Genomic DNA, 18,900 nt, shown 5'->3' with positions numbered 1-18,900 from the left:
CTAATAAGAGTATGTAAACACATAAATCACATATAGCACATAACACATAAGCATGATATCTAGATGCAAGACCCTAAAAAAGCGGTAACACATAGCACATAGACATGCAAAACACACATAAGGCAAATAAAGCTAATAAAGCCCTAACTATTACATTCGGGGGAAGCCTACTACAATGTAAGAGGGGAAGCAGAATAAAATAAATAAAATAATAACCTAGCTATTACAACTTTGCATTCAAGTGCCTTTTAAATAATCAAAATGAACTAAAATAAATATACGAAATTAAGACGACTAAAGCAAATAAATAAATAAAATGAAAACATTCAAAAGGCATGCGATTGAACACATAAATCACATAAGTACACATAGGGTCAAATAAAGTAAAAATAAGGGATAGAGTGTACTTCCCTTGAAGTTGGAGCTCTAATGAAATGAAATCACTTATTTATCCTCCAAAAACAAAGAAAGGGTCAAGGCATCACTTTAATTAACAAACAATCATAAAAGATAAAAATGAATCGTAAAATTGAATCAGTTAAATCATATAAACAACCCACATTCAAGAGGTCAAAAGAATAAAAGACTTGATTGCAAATATTAACAAAGTTTTGGGGTCAAAATTAAAGAAAAATAAAGTTTAGGGACCCATTTGTAATTAAATTAAGGACCTAATCTAAAGAGATTAAAAGTTTTTAGGGTCATAGTATAATTATTTAAAAATACAGGGACTGATTTGTAATTTCATCTTCTGGTTCTCAACCAAATAGGCCATTGGGCCATTTCATTTATTTCTTGGGCCAAAACCCCTCTTAGCCCCAAACCGAGACCCAAGCAAAACAAACGGGCTAGCCTACACTTTATAACAAAATAAACCCAACCAAAAGAGTGGGCTGTTACTTCCTAAGCCCAAGTCAGAAACCCAAACAAAAATGAATTAAACCCCATTTTATAAACCCAAACAAATGTTATGACACCTAAACCATAATACTAAACCCAACAAGATAAAAACCCAACTAAACTTACTAAGCTTTGATTATGCATTAAATTCCAAAATTAATCTATCAAAAAAGTCACACATAAAACATGCAAACAGAGGATTAAACTTAAAAGGACGAAACTAATTCGATTTTTCCAGATTTTGGGCCACAATAAAATTAGACAGAAATTGAGGGGTTAAATCGCAATTTTCAAAAATTTATGCTTCATACTTCGCGGAAAGCCTTTTCTTCACAGAAACTCTTCTTCATCACTGATTTCTACAAATTTACAGCATGTACAACCAAGGCAACTTAGGACATCTCAAACCAAAATCATCAAATTCATTAACCCATTCCATTAAGCTCCAAAACGCAACACAACAGGTAGGAGACCAACACTTGAATGTCAATCAAAGAACAAAAATGGAAGAGCATGCCATCAGGACTTTTTCTGCAACTATACTTCTTATGAAATTCGCACCAGATGCAAACAACATCCAATCACACATCGAACACCCAAACCAAAACAACAAGGCCTTGCAACTCTAACCACCAAAATTTAACATAGATGCAAGCTGCAGAAAACCATCGAAAAGATGCAAAACGAGAACGCGAGCAGCAATTTGGACAAAATAATCATCTTCTCCACTGAGCTCTACATCAGTTATCATCTCAGTTTTTTCTCAGACAAAACATCAAAAATCCAACTATTTATCATCCTCAAAAGAAGAATAAACTCGCACAAACCTCCTCTCATGATGCAGCTCAAGTTTATACGCAAAAGAAAACCGGCAAGAATACAAAACAAAAACAACAACACATCAAGAATTCTCAAAACTCTCTTCTTCTTTTTTTTACCCTGATCATCAACTATCAGGTTTTGTCAAGCGTTAAACTGACCAAACATCTGTTTTCCTTACACACAAAATACGAATCAATCATCCTTCAAGTAGAAGTTTCACTTGGGCATTTTAACAAACAGGGAATGGGCATGTAAAAATTCCAACAAATCTTTACTCAATTTATGTTATAACCGGCCCCAAAATTATCAAAACAAAAAGGACTCTGGTCCAATTGACACAGAAAACACGTACAATCCAATATCATGAACAATTGACAGAAAAAATTGCAATAAATAAAGGCTCGGCAGACTGCTTTGAGAGCTTGACTAGAACTGAATTTTTTTTAAAGAAAAAGTACAACTCACAGCGCTTTTACTTGAGCGGCGGCGACGATGGACTCCGGTCGCAGTGGTAGCGGCTATGAGCAGCGGCGGTTCCGTTGACCTGAGCATCGGAGGGTTTGGTTTGGGGTGATTGGCGGCTGTCGGCGTGGTCATGGTGGACTGATGATAAAGGTGGAGGTGGTGCCAGATTGAAGGCTCCAGAGGCGGAGCTCGCCGTCCCACAGCTGAAGTCGACTGAAATGCTCTTGCAGGTAAAGGCGGTGGATTCCAGCTTTTCCTCCTTCGCTCTGTTTTTTCCTGGCCGCTTGTTTTTTCTTTTCGCCGAGAGCCCTCCTTCTGTCGCCCGTTTCTTTCCTCTGTTTTTGTTCTTTTCCCTCTAATTTTTCTACTGCCGAAGCTCTCTCTCCTTCTTTCACCCCCTAGCTCTCCCCTCCTTTCTCTTCAGCCCCCTTCGTTGTTACCCTTTTCCCTCTCGAAGCCTTTCTGCCAAAACCAAACCCTAGCCGCTTCCTGCCTTTCTCTGTTCTCTTCTTTTTTTTTTGTTTCTCTCGCTCTTGATCAAAAACTCAGCAGCCACTCCCCAGGAACCCTCTTGCTCAGCCCACTCCCCTCTCGGCTCTCTCTGTTGCCCGAAAAACCCCCAACTCCCTGTTTCTTTCTCTGCCTTTTCCTTAGTTTGTTTTCCATTTTGCCCCCCCAAGCTCTCTTCCTCACAAACCGTGGCTTCATCTTAGCCATCGTTCTTTTTCTTTTTCGTTTCCTCAAAAAATTCCTTAAACTTACCAAGTGTCCCTAACACCTTACCCCTTAGGTGCTTAGTTGTCTAAAACATAAAAGGGACACTTGTCCAAATGCATGCCTCCCCACTTGTCATTTTCACTCTTTTTTCCTTTTTCTCTTTTTCCCTTTTTCTTTTGTTTTTCTGAAATTTAGTATGAAGACAAAAATAAATAAAAAATAAAATAAACCAGAACAAAATAAAATAAAATAAAATAAAAATAAAAACCCTAGAATTGAAGCAAGTAAACCTATTAAATTAATTAAACAAATAAAGTTAAAAAATCAAAAATTTGGTGTCTACAGTGCCACAGGTCATGCAATTGAAAATCACATAGTTAGAACTTTAATCTATCAAATATAAGCATCAAGTAAAGGAATAAGTAACAACATAACCAATACAGAACGGTTCAAGTAAAAGGATATAGATGGCTCTTAAGAGCCAAATTCCCCAGTCGCACTAGTTTTGATCCAAACTCGTTGACACTCTATCAACGTTAGAGAAGCAAAATATTGACCGTAGACCCCATTTTACACCATTTTTTCATCCACCAAACATACTCTTTACCGAGCCCGAACACCAAACAGAAACAGTGGTGGTAATACTCGAGTATACTAAATATCAAAAGGATTCAGGATTCAGTGAATTAGTCACAATTTCCTCATGGTTCGTCAATCTACCTCGATCAAGCCCTTGCTGGCTCGATTCGATTAAGTACCAATGAGGTTTGAACTCAAATTTCACAGTAAGGTCGTCGGATATTAGTCTCTAAACAACATCAATTTCATGCACAAGAAACAAATTTCAATTGAACAGTAGACCAGTCAAACAGTCAAGTGGAAGCGAGTGTGATAAAGTACACACTCGTCCCGTCCAGGATAAACTAAAGCCACAGTCATTCAAATCATATAAGCAATAAGTCATGCGAGTGGTACACTTATCAGTTCAAGCAATGCAACGTCAAAAGTTCGTCCCCGGGTTATGCCCTTGATCACTAACAAACCCTAAGAACAATCAAGATAAAAGTATTACGATTCGACCATCCAAAACTTAGGTGAACCAAGGAAAATCCAGATAACTACTAGGGCAAAGATTTAAATATGGTTTTGGAGCGAAAGGAGAGCATTTGGACTCAAGGGACATGAGTAACCAAGGAGTTCCTCATTCCAATTCATGGGTGGAAATTTCCAGCAGCAAAATAGTGAAGAAAACAACCAACCTCGAACTTAAAGTGAAATAAATGCAACTAGAAGGCATGCTAGAGGAAACCATTACTTTTCCTTTTATTTTACACATGGTTTTATCAAAATTTTAGCTTATACACCACCACCAAAGTGAACTCAAGCAATCACATGTAACCTAAGTCCAAACCAACCCAAAATCACCCCTCAAACATCCCTCATACCACAAGAAAGGAAGTAAAAAAAATTTCAGCAGCACCTCCCCTTATTTTCTTAACTTTTCCATCTAAATTCAACACCTATATTCATAGCAATCCAACCACAAGTTATAGGCTATAAGGAACACTTGTTTAAGGCCACATAACCATCCAAAATTGCCAATTATCTAGCTCAAATTCAACCACAATAAAACTGAAAATTTGTAACCCTAAGCTGAAATTTACAACTACAAGCTGAAATTTTCTATAATCAAGCCAAAATAACATATAAAAGCTAGAAAATTCACATGGCAAAACTACTAGTTCATGGCCAAGCTCAAATCATCATATCAAAGCTGAAATTTCTCACTCAAAACTGAAATTTTCCAACCACCACACAAACCATAAAATTTTCCATGAAAACTACCAAAATCAAGCCTTAAATCTACTCATATACAAGTAATAAAAGAGAAGATGGTTTCTTCATATAGTTACCTTGAAACCCTAAGAAGAAATGGAAACCAAGAGCGTCTTTCTCCCAAATCTTTCCACCAAATCCCTTAATCCTTCCTAAAGATCACCTTTTATGGAGTAGATTGCAAGTTTATGATGAAAACTCAAGGATTCAAGCAAGAATTGGAGGTTGAAGATGAAGTTTTTCCTCTCTTTTCGCTCTTAAAGTGTGTGACGACTGGAAAATTCGCTCATGTTTTCTTAAAATTCCCTCTTATTTTGATTAAATTACTTTATGATATTTTTTTACTATTTATTTACTCCCTCAATAGTTGGAATAAAGAATAGAATTAAGAATTTCCCCTTTACTTTCATCGTTAGGGTAAATTAGGGTTTCTACGGGTTTTTACATCTTTTGGTAGTGTGAGTAATCGATACGGTGTGTGTACTAAATTTGGTGGTTAAGAGTGAGTTTTAGATAAGAAAAGTGTGTGATTAGAAGTAATAATAATAAATTAGTGAATTATAAGTGAAAACCCTAGTACGTGTGAGTTAAGAAAAAACGGTGTGAACCGACATGTGCCGTTTGTCACCGAGTGAGTATACCACTTGAACATACTTTATTACCTTAATCACCTTGCTTTTATTTCAGCTAATCACCCCTAAAATATCCTATAAAACAGCCACCATTTTTGACCAAAAGAAAAGGAAGAAAGAAAAAAAAACAAGAGGACCAATGGCGGCTTGACAAGTGTTGGCCAACCAAGTTTGACCAACAAACTTTCCTATCTTCTTAACTTTGTTTTGGACCAAAAATTCCTGTACTTTTTTCTCCATCTTGGCCGTGAGTTTGAGAGGAAAAATAGGAGAGAAAAGTTCATCTTCAGCCCCAACTTCATGCTTGAATCTTGAGTTTCAATCCTCAAGCTTGCAAAATACTCCATAAAAGTGGTTCACTAGGGAAGATTAAGGACTTGAGTGGAGAGATTTTTGGAGGAAAAGCACTAAGCTTCCATCTTTCTTGAGGTTTGAAGGTACTTTCAGCAAGAAGCTACTTTATTTCTTTAATCTTGCACTTGAGTGAGATTATGCTTGTTTGTAGTAGATTTTATGGAAGATTTTGTAGTTTTGGTGGTGATTCATGAAATTTCAGCCAGGGTTTGATAATTTTAAGCCTTGAATATGTTGTTTAACTTTCAAATGTTGGTAATGGGTTTGGATATGGAATTTGTGAGATGATTAGTGGCTTGATTGTGATTTTTAGCCTTAAAAGTTGAATTTCCAGCTTTGATAGTGGAATCTGCTCTGTTCTGACCAGTGTAATTCGTCCATGTTAGAGGCCGAACCAGGCTTAGATCAAAACATAAAAGTTGTAGGAAATGATGTTATATAGTTTCTTGTAAAATTTCAGCTCAATCGGACCACTGTATCATGTGAAATGACTGAAATACCCCTGACTGCCAAATGTTCTTTTCAGCAGGCAGTTTTGAGATTTCACAGGTTTGGCTTCGTTTTTCACTTTGATTCGTATCAAATCAGCATTTGGCCAAAACATGAAAGTTTTAACCCTATGTTTCAGCTTTCTAACGCATCTTAAAATGCCTGAATCGGAATTTTTTAGTTTGAGTTATTACCATTTAAATCCAATGCTTATAACCAGACTGATAATGAATTCTGGTTCTGTAATTTGCAAATTCGACCTAGATCAAATGTGAACTGAGTTGAGTTGCCTTCGTGAAAGTTGTAACTCTTTGTCTTATCTTCGAAACAGTATAAGGTGCACCCCAATCTGATAAGTGTACCTTCGATGGTGACCAAAATGCTAAGAGACGTCAAACCTGTGATTTTGTTAATTATCTTAAACATTAGTTCCGGTCCATTTTCTAGCATTGTTTTGTAATTGAATGACATTGAGCCTATTGAAAGACTATTGTGGTTAGATTATTTGTGTATGATTTTGGAGCTGAATTGAGAAAAATAATGAAGTCATAAATGGCTGAAAAATAAGTAAACACAAAGGGCGTGCTGCCGAAATTTGCACTCGAGGGCCAGGTAGATGTAAGTGCGACTTGAGTAAGGATTTGAGAATGAATATCACTTGAATCATTTAGGATATTCAAGTCTTCTTTCATAAAGGTATATAAGTTAGAATTCGGCCGAAACTTGTACCCTTGGAAAAATGAAATTTACGGCTAATAGAAATACGTTTTCCTCGTTTCTTCGACTCAAATGGTATTTCAAAGTATAATTATTTCAAAGTTTTACAGTTTGAAAAGCAAGCAAGAGTTTTACGAATATTCTCTAAATGAGTTTCAATTACTTGATTCTTGTTAAATGAAACGTTTAAGTTTTGAACCTTAGTTGATTTTCAAAGCTCGTCAACGATGTTTTTTAACCCTAGTCAAAGTATCAACTAATTGTTGTCCTCAAGAAGGAAGAGACAATAGAACCTAGGGTTTACCGGAATGCTCTGGTGGGGAGGTTCCCGGCTTTCAGGCCCTCAATGGAAGCTGTACGCAAGTTCTTTATTTCCCTCGGCCTAAAGGGGGTGTGTGCCGTGGGACTGCTGGACCATCGCCACATTCTCATCAAACCGGTCTTGGAAGAGGACTACACCAGATTGTTTTTACGTAGAACATGGTTCATCCAAAATGCACCAATGGTTGTAGCAAAATGGACGCTAGATTTCAAGAGTAACCAGGAGCCTTCGATTGTTCTGATCTGGGTTGCGTTTCCTGGGCTGCCTATTCCTTTCTTTGGAAAAAACAAGATTATCAAACTGGCGGCCACGCTTGGGCGCATCCTCAAAGTGGATTCGACAACCTTAGATTTGCGCAGACCGTCTGTGGCAAGAGTTCTGGTGGAGATGGATGTATCCAGAGAGTCGGCAAAGCGAGTCTACATAGGGGATGATGACTATGGCTTTTGGCAACCGGTGGAGGTGGAGCACTGGCCAGCATTCTGCAAGTTTTGTGATCGTGTGGGTCATCTGGAGGATGTCTGCTTCAAGAAAAACCCGGGTTTGAAACCATCTAGAAGCAACCGCGAGAACCCACGCCGGAAGGGAAAGGGACCAGAGCCAACAACTCGACAGATATATCTAGAAGAAGGACGGGACAATGGCAAGGGAGTAGCAGACCCAATTCAGGGCGGAGAGTCGCAGGAGCAGCTGGGCAATTCTGATGGGCAGGGGAAGACTACGGACATCCGCACACCTGACGCCGAGACTGAGGCGTTCGGGCAGGTCATTCCCACAAAAGTTCGGTCTTGCGGGGAGGAAGCGGGTGACAAGGACGGCGACAAGGATAACGACAACGATAATGGGATGCCACCACTGCTGTCGGCGGTGGCCGAGATGGAGTGCCACATGCAGCAGCCTGCTGAGATCCAGTATGCTGCTTCGAAGATGCAGACGGCGGTGGCCCAGAAGGAGACGTGGGCGACTGCTGAAAACTTGTGCGCTGGTCCAGAACCACGCATGCAGAGGAAGGAAACCAGGCCTGGTGCGGCTGCAGCTGTGCAGTCGCGGGCTGTTGCTGATATTGGGGAACTCACGGTAGAGCTTACATGCGAGTCCAGTCAGGTAGCCGAGTTAGGGATTGCAGGAACGGTGGCTGGGCCAACACAAAGAGAGCAAAATGCAAGTAAAGGGGTAGCAGCTAGGGACCAGAAACGGCATTCTACTGATCTGCGTGAGGAGCCCGGGGGTCAGTGAGTGAAGGGGAGGAGGAAGAGGAGACGGATAGCTTGGCTTTGGGACGTCACACGTGCATGGGGGACATCGTGCTCAGGTTGAATATTGACCAGTCCAGAGTGATGGATCACGGCAACAAGCAGACAAAAAAGAAAGGGGTGCGGGTTCCGGGCCCGTTGGACAGGCAGCTTCGGTCTGCGGTAATGCACTCTCAAAATTCTTCTCAACCTTTACCCCATGATTAATGGTCTATTTTGGAATATAAGAGGGGTTGCGAAACCTCCCAACCTAAGACGATTGCTACAGTTAATTCGTATGCACAATTTAATGTTTGTTGCAATATGTGAGCCCAAAATGGATGTATCACATATTGATTTAATTAAAGTAAGATTGCCCTTTGATTCGGTAGTTGTGAATCTGTTGGCTGATATATGGGTATTTTTTAGTACTCCATTGTGTGTTTTGTAGTAGGTAGTTCTTCACAGCATGTCACGGTATCGGTCCAACATCCTTGGATGGATGGGTCCCTGTGCTTTTCGTTTGTGCATGCCAAATGCGCCTTGGGGGAGCGGAGGGTGTTGTGGCAAGACTTAATGGCCGATAAGCCTAGCTCAAGGTTGTGGTGCGTGTGCGGAGATTTCAATGTCATTGCGGACCCGAGTGAGAAGCGCGGAGGTTGGCCTTTCGCAAGATCTGAGGGGTTGGAGTTACTGTCATTCATGGAGGAGGCCGAAGTGTTTGATGCGGGGTCCTCGGGATCCAGTTTCACTTGGTGTAATAACCGGAGAGGGCACGCACGAATCTGGAAGAGACTGGACAGGGTGCTAATCAATGGCGAGTTTACTGAGAGTGCTCCATCAATCTCGATGGTCCACTTGGCCCGTCATCCATCAGATCATGCGCCACTGAAGATCTCGCTGGCGTCGCGAATGGATAACAAGCCTAGGGCATTTCGGTTTTTAAACGTTTGGACGTCGAACCCAGGACTATTGGATGTAATTCGCCAGGCTTGGTAAGCAGAGAGCTCTGGATCCTTGTTAAAGATACTGTGCTCCAAGCTACTGCGTACCACGCGGGCCATCCAAGACTGGAACAAGGGAGTTTTGGGGAATGTGTTTGAGGTTGTTAAGCAGGCGGAAGCGAATATGCTAGCAGCAGAAACCCGCACGGAGCAGGATGATTCGATGGAGGCGCAGGTTGAGCTGAGTAAAGCTCAAGCTGAGCTGCGACACGCATTGCTAAATGAAGAAAAGTTTTGGAGTCAGAAGGCTAGAGTAAAGTGGCTTCGATACGGACATCGAAACTCAAGATATTTTCATGCAACGGTTCAGCAACGGAGGATATAGGATGCAATTCATAGAGTGAAGGATAAGAATGGCGTATGGGTTGAAGATGATGAGGGGATCACCAATGAGGCTGTGCGGTTCTTCTCGAATTTGTTCTCGGGCTCCGGGGGGTCAGCTGGTGATTGGGAGCATTTAATCCCTAATATGGTGACACAGGCAGACAGGGCAGCTCTTGATGCAGATCCAACTAGGGAGGAGGTGAAACGGGTGGTATTTGAGATGGATGGGGATAGTGCTGCAGGCCCTGATGGCTTCACAGGTCAGTTTTTTACTTTCGCATGGGATGTTATTGCGCAGGATGTTTATAATAATGTAATCTGTTTCTTTTGTGGGACGGAGCTGCCTCGCTTTGTAACATCCACATCCATTGTATTAATTCCTAAGGTGCCAAGCCCCCAGGACTTTTCTAAGTATAGGCCGATTAGTTTGTGCAATTTTTTCAACAAGGTGCTGTCTAGAATTTTGGCGGATAGGTTAGCAAGTATACTGCCCAAGATTGTGTCTCCGTAACAGACAGGGTTTGTCAAAGGCAGGAATATAACAGAGAATTATCTCTTTGCTCAGGAGCTTATGTCAGGGATTAGGAAAAAGGCTAGGAGGGGAAATGTAGCGTTGAAACTTGACATGGCAAAGACGTACGATCGTGTCTCGTGGACATTCATTGTCAGTGTATTGCGCAAATTTGGATTTGGTGAGAGATTCATTGACATGGTTTGGAGATTAATGTCGAATGTTTGGTTCTCAGTCATCATTAATGGGGCATCATATGGTTTTTTCAAATCGAGTCGTGGGGTCCGTCAGGGAGATCCGCTGTCGCCAGCCTTATTCGTCATTGGCGCAGAGGTGTTATCACGGGGGCTCAATAGTCTTGCTGCACAGTCGAGATTCTTGGGTTTCATGGTACCCAGGGGTTGTCCACCGGTTACCCACCTAGCTTTTGCGGATGATGTGCTTGTCTTTGCTAATGGCTCTTCTAGCTCTTTGAAGGATATTATGCGGGTATTGAAAATGTATCAACTGGCCTCTGGCCAGTTGGTGAGTGTTCAGAAGAGTGGATACTTAGTGCACCCGTCAGTGTCGCCTGCCAGGCGGAGGGTAGTTGAGCGGATTACTGGCTTCTCAAGGCAGCATTTTTCGGTCCGGTACCTGGGTTTCCCGTTATACATTGGCAAGTGCAAATCCTTGTACTTTGGGGAGGTGTGTTACGCTATCTCGACAAGGATTCTCTCTTGGCGGTCTAAACTTTTGTCGCCTGGAGGCAGGCTAGTGCTAATCAAGCATGTTTTATCGTCGCTTCCGACGCACCTTCTATCTGCTGCAGTTATTCCGGTGGCTACATTCAAGAGTATTGAGCGTATCTGCGCAAATTTCTTGTGGGGGACCTCGACCGAGCAGACTAAGCACCACTGGATTCTGTGGTCTCAACTTTGTTACCCGGTGATGGAAGGTGGCACTGGTTTCCGGCGGGTTCGCGATGTATATAATGCCTTTTCTTGTAAGCTTTGGTGGGGTTTGCGCACGGGGTCATCTCTATGGGCAACCTTCATGCGGGCAAAGTACTGTAAATGGGTCCATCCTTATCAGGTGGTTAGTTCTCAAGCTGCCTCACCAACTTGGAGGCGCATGGTCAATGTGAGTCGCCAGGTGGAATTATGCATGGTATGGTTGCTCAATGATGGGACTTGTGATTTTTGGTATGATAATTGGTTGGGGAGTGGGCCTCTTTTTCTTAGAGCCTTTGTGGTTCCGGGCCTTTCGTTTTCTGATGTTATGGTCAATGGCACCTGGGATAGTTATCGGTTGTCACAGATTCTGCCGCCAACCATTGTGGATGAGGTGATGCATTCACCGGCACTGAGTGGAAGGGGGACAGACCAAGTGATCTGGAGGTCGACGCAGTCAGGGCTCTTCACTTTGGTAGCAGCCTTTCAGGAGGTCCACCAAGGTCGCAACAGGTCACTGGTGTTCTCTCGCATATGGCATGCTAGAATACCTTTGAGAGTGTCCTTGTTCATGCTGCGCTTGCTCACGAGGCGACTGCCTTTGGATGACGTCTTAGGGGAGATGGGGTTCCAGTTGGCGTCAAAGTGCTTCTGCTGTGCGCTTGCCACTGGAGAGACACTGGAGCATGTGTTTTTTGCGGGACAGCTTGCATTGCAGGTTTGGGCATATTTTCAGAACATATATGGTATTGGCAGTTCGTATGATAGTCTTCGAGCACATTTGTTTGATTGGTGGATGTCCCCAACTCCAAGGGGCAAGCAGAGATTCGTATTTGACATTGTTCCAGTTTTTATCTGCTGGAACATTTGGAAGGCGAGGTGTAGAGCGATTTTTGAGGGGGCTAGAGTTTGTGTAAAGGAGATATGTGAAGCGGTCTTCCAGGATGTCAAATCGGCAATTGAGGTTCAGTTTAGTCTGGCCGCCCAAGTGAGCGATTTCTCGCTGTTCTACGAAAGGGTAGCTCAATCGACTGTTCTGTATGAGTTCAGAATTGTTCAGTGGAGGGCAGGTGGTCAAGCAAATATGGTGCTCAATACGGATGGTTGTTCTAAGGGAAATCCAGGAGCGAGTGGTGGAGGCGGCTTACTTAGAGACTCCGATGGGCAGTTATTGGTTGCTTTCTCGGCGTACCTGGGGGAAGCTACTAGTCTTCGTGCTGAAGTGTTGGCCATGTTGAAGGGTGTTCAGTTGTGTCTTGGAAAGGGATTTCTCCCCAGGATAGTGCAATCGGATTCGATGTTATTAATTGACATACTCCAGCGGCGATGTCTTTGTTCTTGGTCTATTAGAAGAGAGGTGGAGCAAGTCTGGCACCTGGTAGAGGGGGTTCGGTTTGAGCATTGTTACAGAGAGGCGAATAAGGTTGCTGATATATTATCCAATGTGGGGGTCTCTCATCCGCAAGAGCTAGTTAGAGTTTACTTTACTGAGCACACTCTTCTCTCGGTGGCCCGAGGAGAGTGTCGGTTAAATAGACTTGGGGTGCCATCGGTTAGGCGTGTTAGGGTAGAACGTGCATAGGCTGTAGTAACTGGGGCTTTTCCCGGTAGTCGATGTATTCGTGATCTCGAATGAATAAAATTTAATATATATTTTAAAAAAATGATGTTTTATCGCAGATTTGGACTCCCAACAAGGAGTAATACCTGACCGTGACCCGTAAAGGCACTATATCTTTGGTGAGTGCTTCCGAATACTTGATTGAACTTGACATTTGTGTTTAATACTTGACCAATGTGATTACATGATATATGAGTGGATTGATAGGGTAAGAGTGTACTTTAGCGCACTTGCCCTAATGTGATATATTCTTATTCAATGATTTCAATTGAATTGATATACATGCGTATGAGTTGTATCTTGTCTAGAATTCCAGAAACCCTGTGGCTAGTTGGTCGAGTCGAGCCGGCAAGGGTTTGGTCGATTCACTAACGAACCCTGGTCATTAGTTTTGTCGAGTGGAGTGCTATCTCTTCGACTAATCGGTATACTCAAGTATTACCACCAGTGTCTATTGAGGATTTTGGTCCCAGTAGGGGGTTTGGTTGGTGGACGGAGATTGTAGCTAAATGGTGTTCTACTGGACTGATTCCTTTACTTGAAAGTTGACGGAGTGTCAACTACTACTTGATCAAGCTCTGGTGAAGCAACAGGAACTTGGCTCTTGAGAGCCATCCGTATCCTTATATTTTGACATGATCGTTACTCATTGGGTTATTGTTTCTTTTGAAAAACTTTTACACTCGCCCATTTTGAGATTTGCTACTTGAAGTGTGATTGCTCACTTTTACGAACTTGTTATGCTCGCTATGTTTCTACATTGATACTTGTACTTTTAAATAATGGTAAACTTGCTATTTGGAACCTCACTGGGCTTTTAGCTCATTCCACGCCATTTGTTTTCCTTACAGGGGTACGAGCGAGGGGTGAGACTTGTACAAACTAGTGTGGTCTAGTTTTTTTGAATTTTGCAATTGTTCTCGCGCTAGCACCCGACTAGGGGTTGATTGTACTTGGATTATAAACATTTTAATGTATTTGGGCATGTATGAGACTTGTAGTTGGATTTGAGTATCAGTGTATATGCTAAGTTTGAAATCGTTGTTTTATTTTTTTTTTCTATGGTTTTAAGTTCTTTTCTCGAATTAAGCATGAATGAGTCCTGGCGAGAGTTGGGCAGGCGACTCACTAAACCCTAGGGTACGCCCTAGAGGTGTGACAACCCCACTTTCCCCTAAGGCGTACCAAAGGGGTTAGCGAACTGCCTGCCCAACTCTCGCCAGGACTACTAAGACGGTTATACACAAACTAAAATGTTCCAAAATATATTAGTGCGCTTAAACGATTCAACAACCACGAAACGGAAAAATGAAAATCGAAACTGAAGGTGAACAGTGACTGCACGTCACAATTCGGCCGAATTCTGGCCGGATTGGAGGCAGTAGCCAACTCAAACGGATTTCAAAATCCCCTGTCAATCTGGCCGGCTATCCGGCCAAGAACTGGCCGGATATGCGTCCGGATTCTCCTGCAAAATTTCCCACCAAACTTTTTTTTCTTCTTCGTTCAAATTTCGAATCTGTTCGAAACCCAATCAAGAACAATTAACTTCATATAACCCTAAGGAAAAAAATATTTCCAAGCCAAAATAACACATGAACATGATTAGCACTTTTATATACACATGTTTGTACATTTACAAATCGAAAAGGGTAACGTTCAGATCAAAATACATTTAGGGTTTTTCCAACTATCGAGGAGCTATAGAAAAGAATATCTATACTAGCTCAACTCATTCTTCAGAATATCATAGGCCCAAAAGATTTTTCCCTGTAAGGAAAACAAAATTAACGAAGTGAGCCTTCGCCCAATGAGGTACCATCATTCAAGCATTCAAGGATCACATAAACACAATGATACTCAATTCAAATACGTTCATCAAGTGAGCAAAACCAACACCACACAACAATAGAGAGTAAAAGGATACGGACGGCTCTTAAGAGCCCTTTTCTCTTTTGTCGTACTTGATCTCACCTCATTGACTCTCCGTCAATGTATATAGAGTAACCATAACCGTAGACTCCACTTTACTCCGATTTTCGTCCACCACACATACCCCTTACCGGGCTCGAACACCAAGTAGAATAGAATTGATAATACTCGAGTACACCAGAATTAAGAGTCTCATACCCAAAGATTCCCAAAAACAGTCCCTATGGCTTGTCAATTTTCCTCGACCAAGCCCTTGCTTGCTCGATTCAAATGACTACCAATGAGGTTGAGCTCAAAGTTATCAGTAAAGGTTGTTGGATACACGTCCAAACGACATCAGTTCAAGTACAATTAAGAGAATTCCAAGTGATACAGTGAACAGTCAAATAAATCATAGAATACGAGAGTGATAAAGTACACCCTCGTCTCATCTAGCATAAACAGTAATCACAAGCAGTCCGGTCATAGATTTCAAGTACAATAAAGCCATGAAATAACAATCATGTGAGTAGTACACTCACCACTTCAAACAAAGAAATTTCACAAGTTTCCGCCCGATGTATGCCTCGGATCACCGGCACGCCCTATAACAATCAAGAAAACACAATTGAGACTTGGGCACGAGTCGTAAACCTAATTAATAAACTACTAATCCAAGGCCAAAAAGAACTTGGAAGTGAAAATAAGAAACACTTGGTGCCAAAGGTTTAGACAACTCCCAAAGTCACTCATTTCCACTCAAAGCAAGCCAAAACCAAGAAATCACATAGACTTAAAATTTGGACAGCATTTCCCCTAAAATTTCAGATTTTCCATCCTACAAATAACCATTTAAATTCATCCAACACAACCACAAGTACAACTACAATTCATAAGCTATTCAACACACCTTATTAGGGTTACAATACCCTTCAATCTTAGCCAATCAAGAGTTCCACAACAACCCTAGAAAAGCCCCAAATTTTGAAACCCTAAAACTGAAATTTTCCGCACAAATCTGAAATTTTCCGCAACAACCACAATTAACACACAAAGGCTCCATTTTACACCATATCAAACTATCATTCCATGGCCAACCAACAATTATTATATAAAATCAAAAAAATCACTAATAAATCAGAAATTTATCAAACTCTACTTAAAATCATGAAATCTTCCACAAAATAGTATATTTAGCCAATAAAACCACTAATCTATCCTTATTAAGAACAAAGAGGAAATTTCTTAGCAACTCACCTTATAAACTCAAGAAAGATAGCAACTTAGAACCTCCTCTTCTAAAACCACTCCACCACCTTCTTTAATCCTACCTAGCAAAGGATTTTTTATGGAGTAATTTGAAGTTCTAGTGGTTGCATCACAAGATATGAGCAAGAATGGAAGAAACAAGTTGAAGGTTTTCTCTCTTTTTCTCTCTATGAAGCTCGACCAAGAAGGAGCAAGAATGAAGATGATTTTGGGTCAAAATTAATGTTTTAGTAAAGTTGGGGAATAGTGGTCAAAGTCCAACATCCAACCATGTCGCGACACCTAGCACCTTTTAATTTCAAACCTATCTTCTTGTCTCTCCAAGGTTAATCCATCTAGGTAACCTCTAATTATCTCCTAACACCTAGTAATTTAATCCCTTTATGCAAAACTTAACTTAATTGGCCGAATTTATCGCACTTAATGCACTAGCGGATCCCACGTCCAATATATACTACTATTGTCTCATGAACTATCTTATACTAAGAAAATAATTTAAAAACTATTTTTACTAATAAAAATTATCTAGAAAATTTTCATAATAAAGAAAATATAGAAAATGTGTGCAAATAAATAAAATAATGCCTAGAAAATAAGAAAATTTTCGGGTTCTCACACTCTCTCCCCCTTAAAAAATTTCATCCTCGAAATTTCTTACCGTGATTCGCAAATAGCCCAGAATATTTCTTTGGCATCTCTTCTTCCACCTCCCAGGTTGCCTCTTCTACCCCGTGATTTTTCCACAAAATTTTCACCAAAGGGATTTGTTTATTTCTCAAGTCCTTAACCTTTCGGTCAAGCAATTGCACAGGTTTCTCCTCATAGGTGAGTGCTTCATCTATCTCAATCTTCTCCGGTTGTAAAATGTGAGTTGGATCGAGGTAATACTTTTTGAGCATTGAGACATGAAAGACGTCGTGAATCTTGGACAAACTTAATGGTAGCTCGAGTCGATATGCTACTTTTCCAACTCTTTGGAGAATTTTGAAGGGTCCTACAAATCTCGGTTGAAGTTTCTTTCCTCTACTCGCCGTGACACTTCGTAACGGTGTGATCTTCAGAAAGACACGATCTCCAACTTCGAACACCAAATCTTTCCTTCGGTTATTCGCGTAACTCTTTCGTTAGTTTTGAGCTGTTAGGAGTCTTTGACGTATCAACTTAACCTTTTCCTGTGCATCCTCCATCCACGAAACGGTTGTCGGATCTAAAACTTTCTTCTCACCTACTTCATCCCAATAAATTGGTGATCGGCACTTCCTCCCATAAAGAGCTTCGTATGGTGCCATTTGAATTGATGAATGGTAACTTTTATTGTATGCGAATTCCACTAACGTCATATGTTGGCCCCAACTACCCCCAAAGTCTAAGATGCAAGTCCGTAACATGTCTTCAAGGGTTTGAATGGTTCGGTCCGACTGCCCATCCGTCTGGGGGTGATAAGTGGTACTAAAGTTGAGTTTGGTCCCTAAGGTTTCTTGAAATTTTTGCCAAAACCTAGACACAAAACGAGGATCTCTATCCGAAACGATACTCACAGGGACTCCGTGTAGTCTTACAATCTCATCCATATACAATTGAGCAAATTTATCCATGGAATACTTCATGTTTATCGGCAAGAAATGGGCCGATTTGGTTAACCGATCGACGATCACCCAAACGGCATCATGTCCTCGTTGTGTTCGTGGCAAACCTGAAACGAAATCCATTGTAATGTTTTTCCACTTCCATTTGGGTATCTCAAGGGGTTGTAACAATCCAGATGGTTTTTGATGTTTTGCCTTAACTTGCTGACAGATGAGAGAAGTTTGCACGTATTGGGCAATTTCTTTTTTCATGTTGTCCCACCAATATGCCCCTTTCAAGTCCTGATACATCTTACTACTACCCGGATGGATTGTATATTTCGACTGATGGGCTTCCTCCAAAATCTCCTTTTTCAATGTTTCATCCTTAGGCACCACTACTCGATTCCGATACTTCAAAACTCCTTCGGGATTTAGAATGAAATCAGACGTTTCTCCTTTTTTCACTTTCTCCCCCCACTTCCGTACCATCGAGTCTTCTTTCTGGGTCTCTTTGATTTGCTCCAGTAAAGTGGATGTCACTCTAATGCTACCAAAAATCACCTTTTGATTGCCAAGGCAAGGGTTCCATTCACTAATCGATTTTAACAAGTCCCACTCCTCAATCATTAACCCCGCTACTTGAGCCTTTCGACTTAAGGCATCGGCCACCACGTTAGCTTTTCCCGGATGGTAGTTGATGGTGCAGTCATAGTCCTCCAGAAATTCCATCCATCGCCGCTGTCTCATGTTCAATTCCTTTTGCGAGAAGAGGTATCTAAGGCTCTTATGGTCAGAGTAAACCTCAAAAGTTACCCCGTATAGATAGTGTCTCCACTTTTTCAGAGCAAAAACAACTGCGGCTAGCTCCAAGTCGTGGGTTGGGTAATTCTGCTCATGAGCTTTCAATTTTCAAGAGGCAAAAGATATCACATTTTTGTTTTGCATCAACACACACCCCAAACTTTCCCTCGAGGCATCGGTCTAAACAGTAAAGCTATCTATTCCGTTAGGTAAAGCTAGAATGGGTGCCATGGTTAATCTTCTCTTCAATTCTTGAAAACTAGTTTCACACCTAGCATCCCACATAAAACGACCATTTTTCTTCGTCAGGTCGGTTAAAGGGTCGGCAAGTCTAGAAAAGTTCTTAATAAAACGCCTATAATACCCAGCCAACCCTAGAAAGCTATGAATCTCAGTGGGGTTCTCTGCCCTCTTCTATTCAATCACCGCCTCTACTTTTGCCGGGTCTACCATGATACCTTTTTTTGGAATCA

The 18,900-nt window shown here is 41.3% G+C and overlaps 1 protein-coding gene across 1 annotated transcript; it reads left to right on the top strand.

Annotated features, from left to right (window-relative positions):
- The first annotated feature begins 8,546 nt into the window (after positions 1–8,546).
- On the top strand, positions 8,547–12,839 carry LOC113780637. Its single transcript, XM_027326419.1, has 5 exons — positions 8,547–8,669; positions 8,916–9,434; positions 9,528–9,743; positions 9,816–10,127; positions 10,329–12,839. Exons 1-5 carry the CDS (start codon positions 8,547–8,549, stop codon positions 12,837–12,839), a joined length of 3,681 nt encoding a protein of 1,226 aa, XP_027182220.1.
- The last annotated feature ends 6,061 nt before the right edge of the window (positions 12,840–18,900 follow it).

The sequence above is a fragment of the Coffea eugenioides genome, chromosome 8, assembly GCF_003713205.1.
Source record: "Coffea eugenioides isolate CCC68of chromosome 8, Ceug_1.0, whole genome shotgun sequence".
Classification (NCBI taxonomy): domain Eukaryota; kingdom Viridiplantae; phylum Streptophyta; class Magnoliopsida; order Gentianales; family Rubiaceae; genus Coffea; species Coffea eugenioides.
This window is presented reverse-complemented; position numbering and strand designations above follow the sequence as displayed.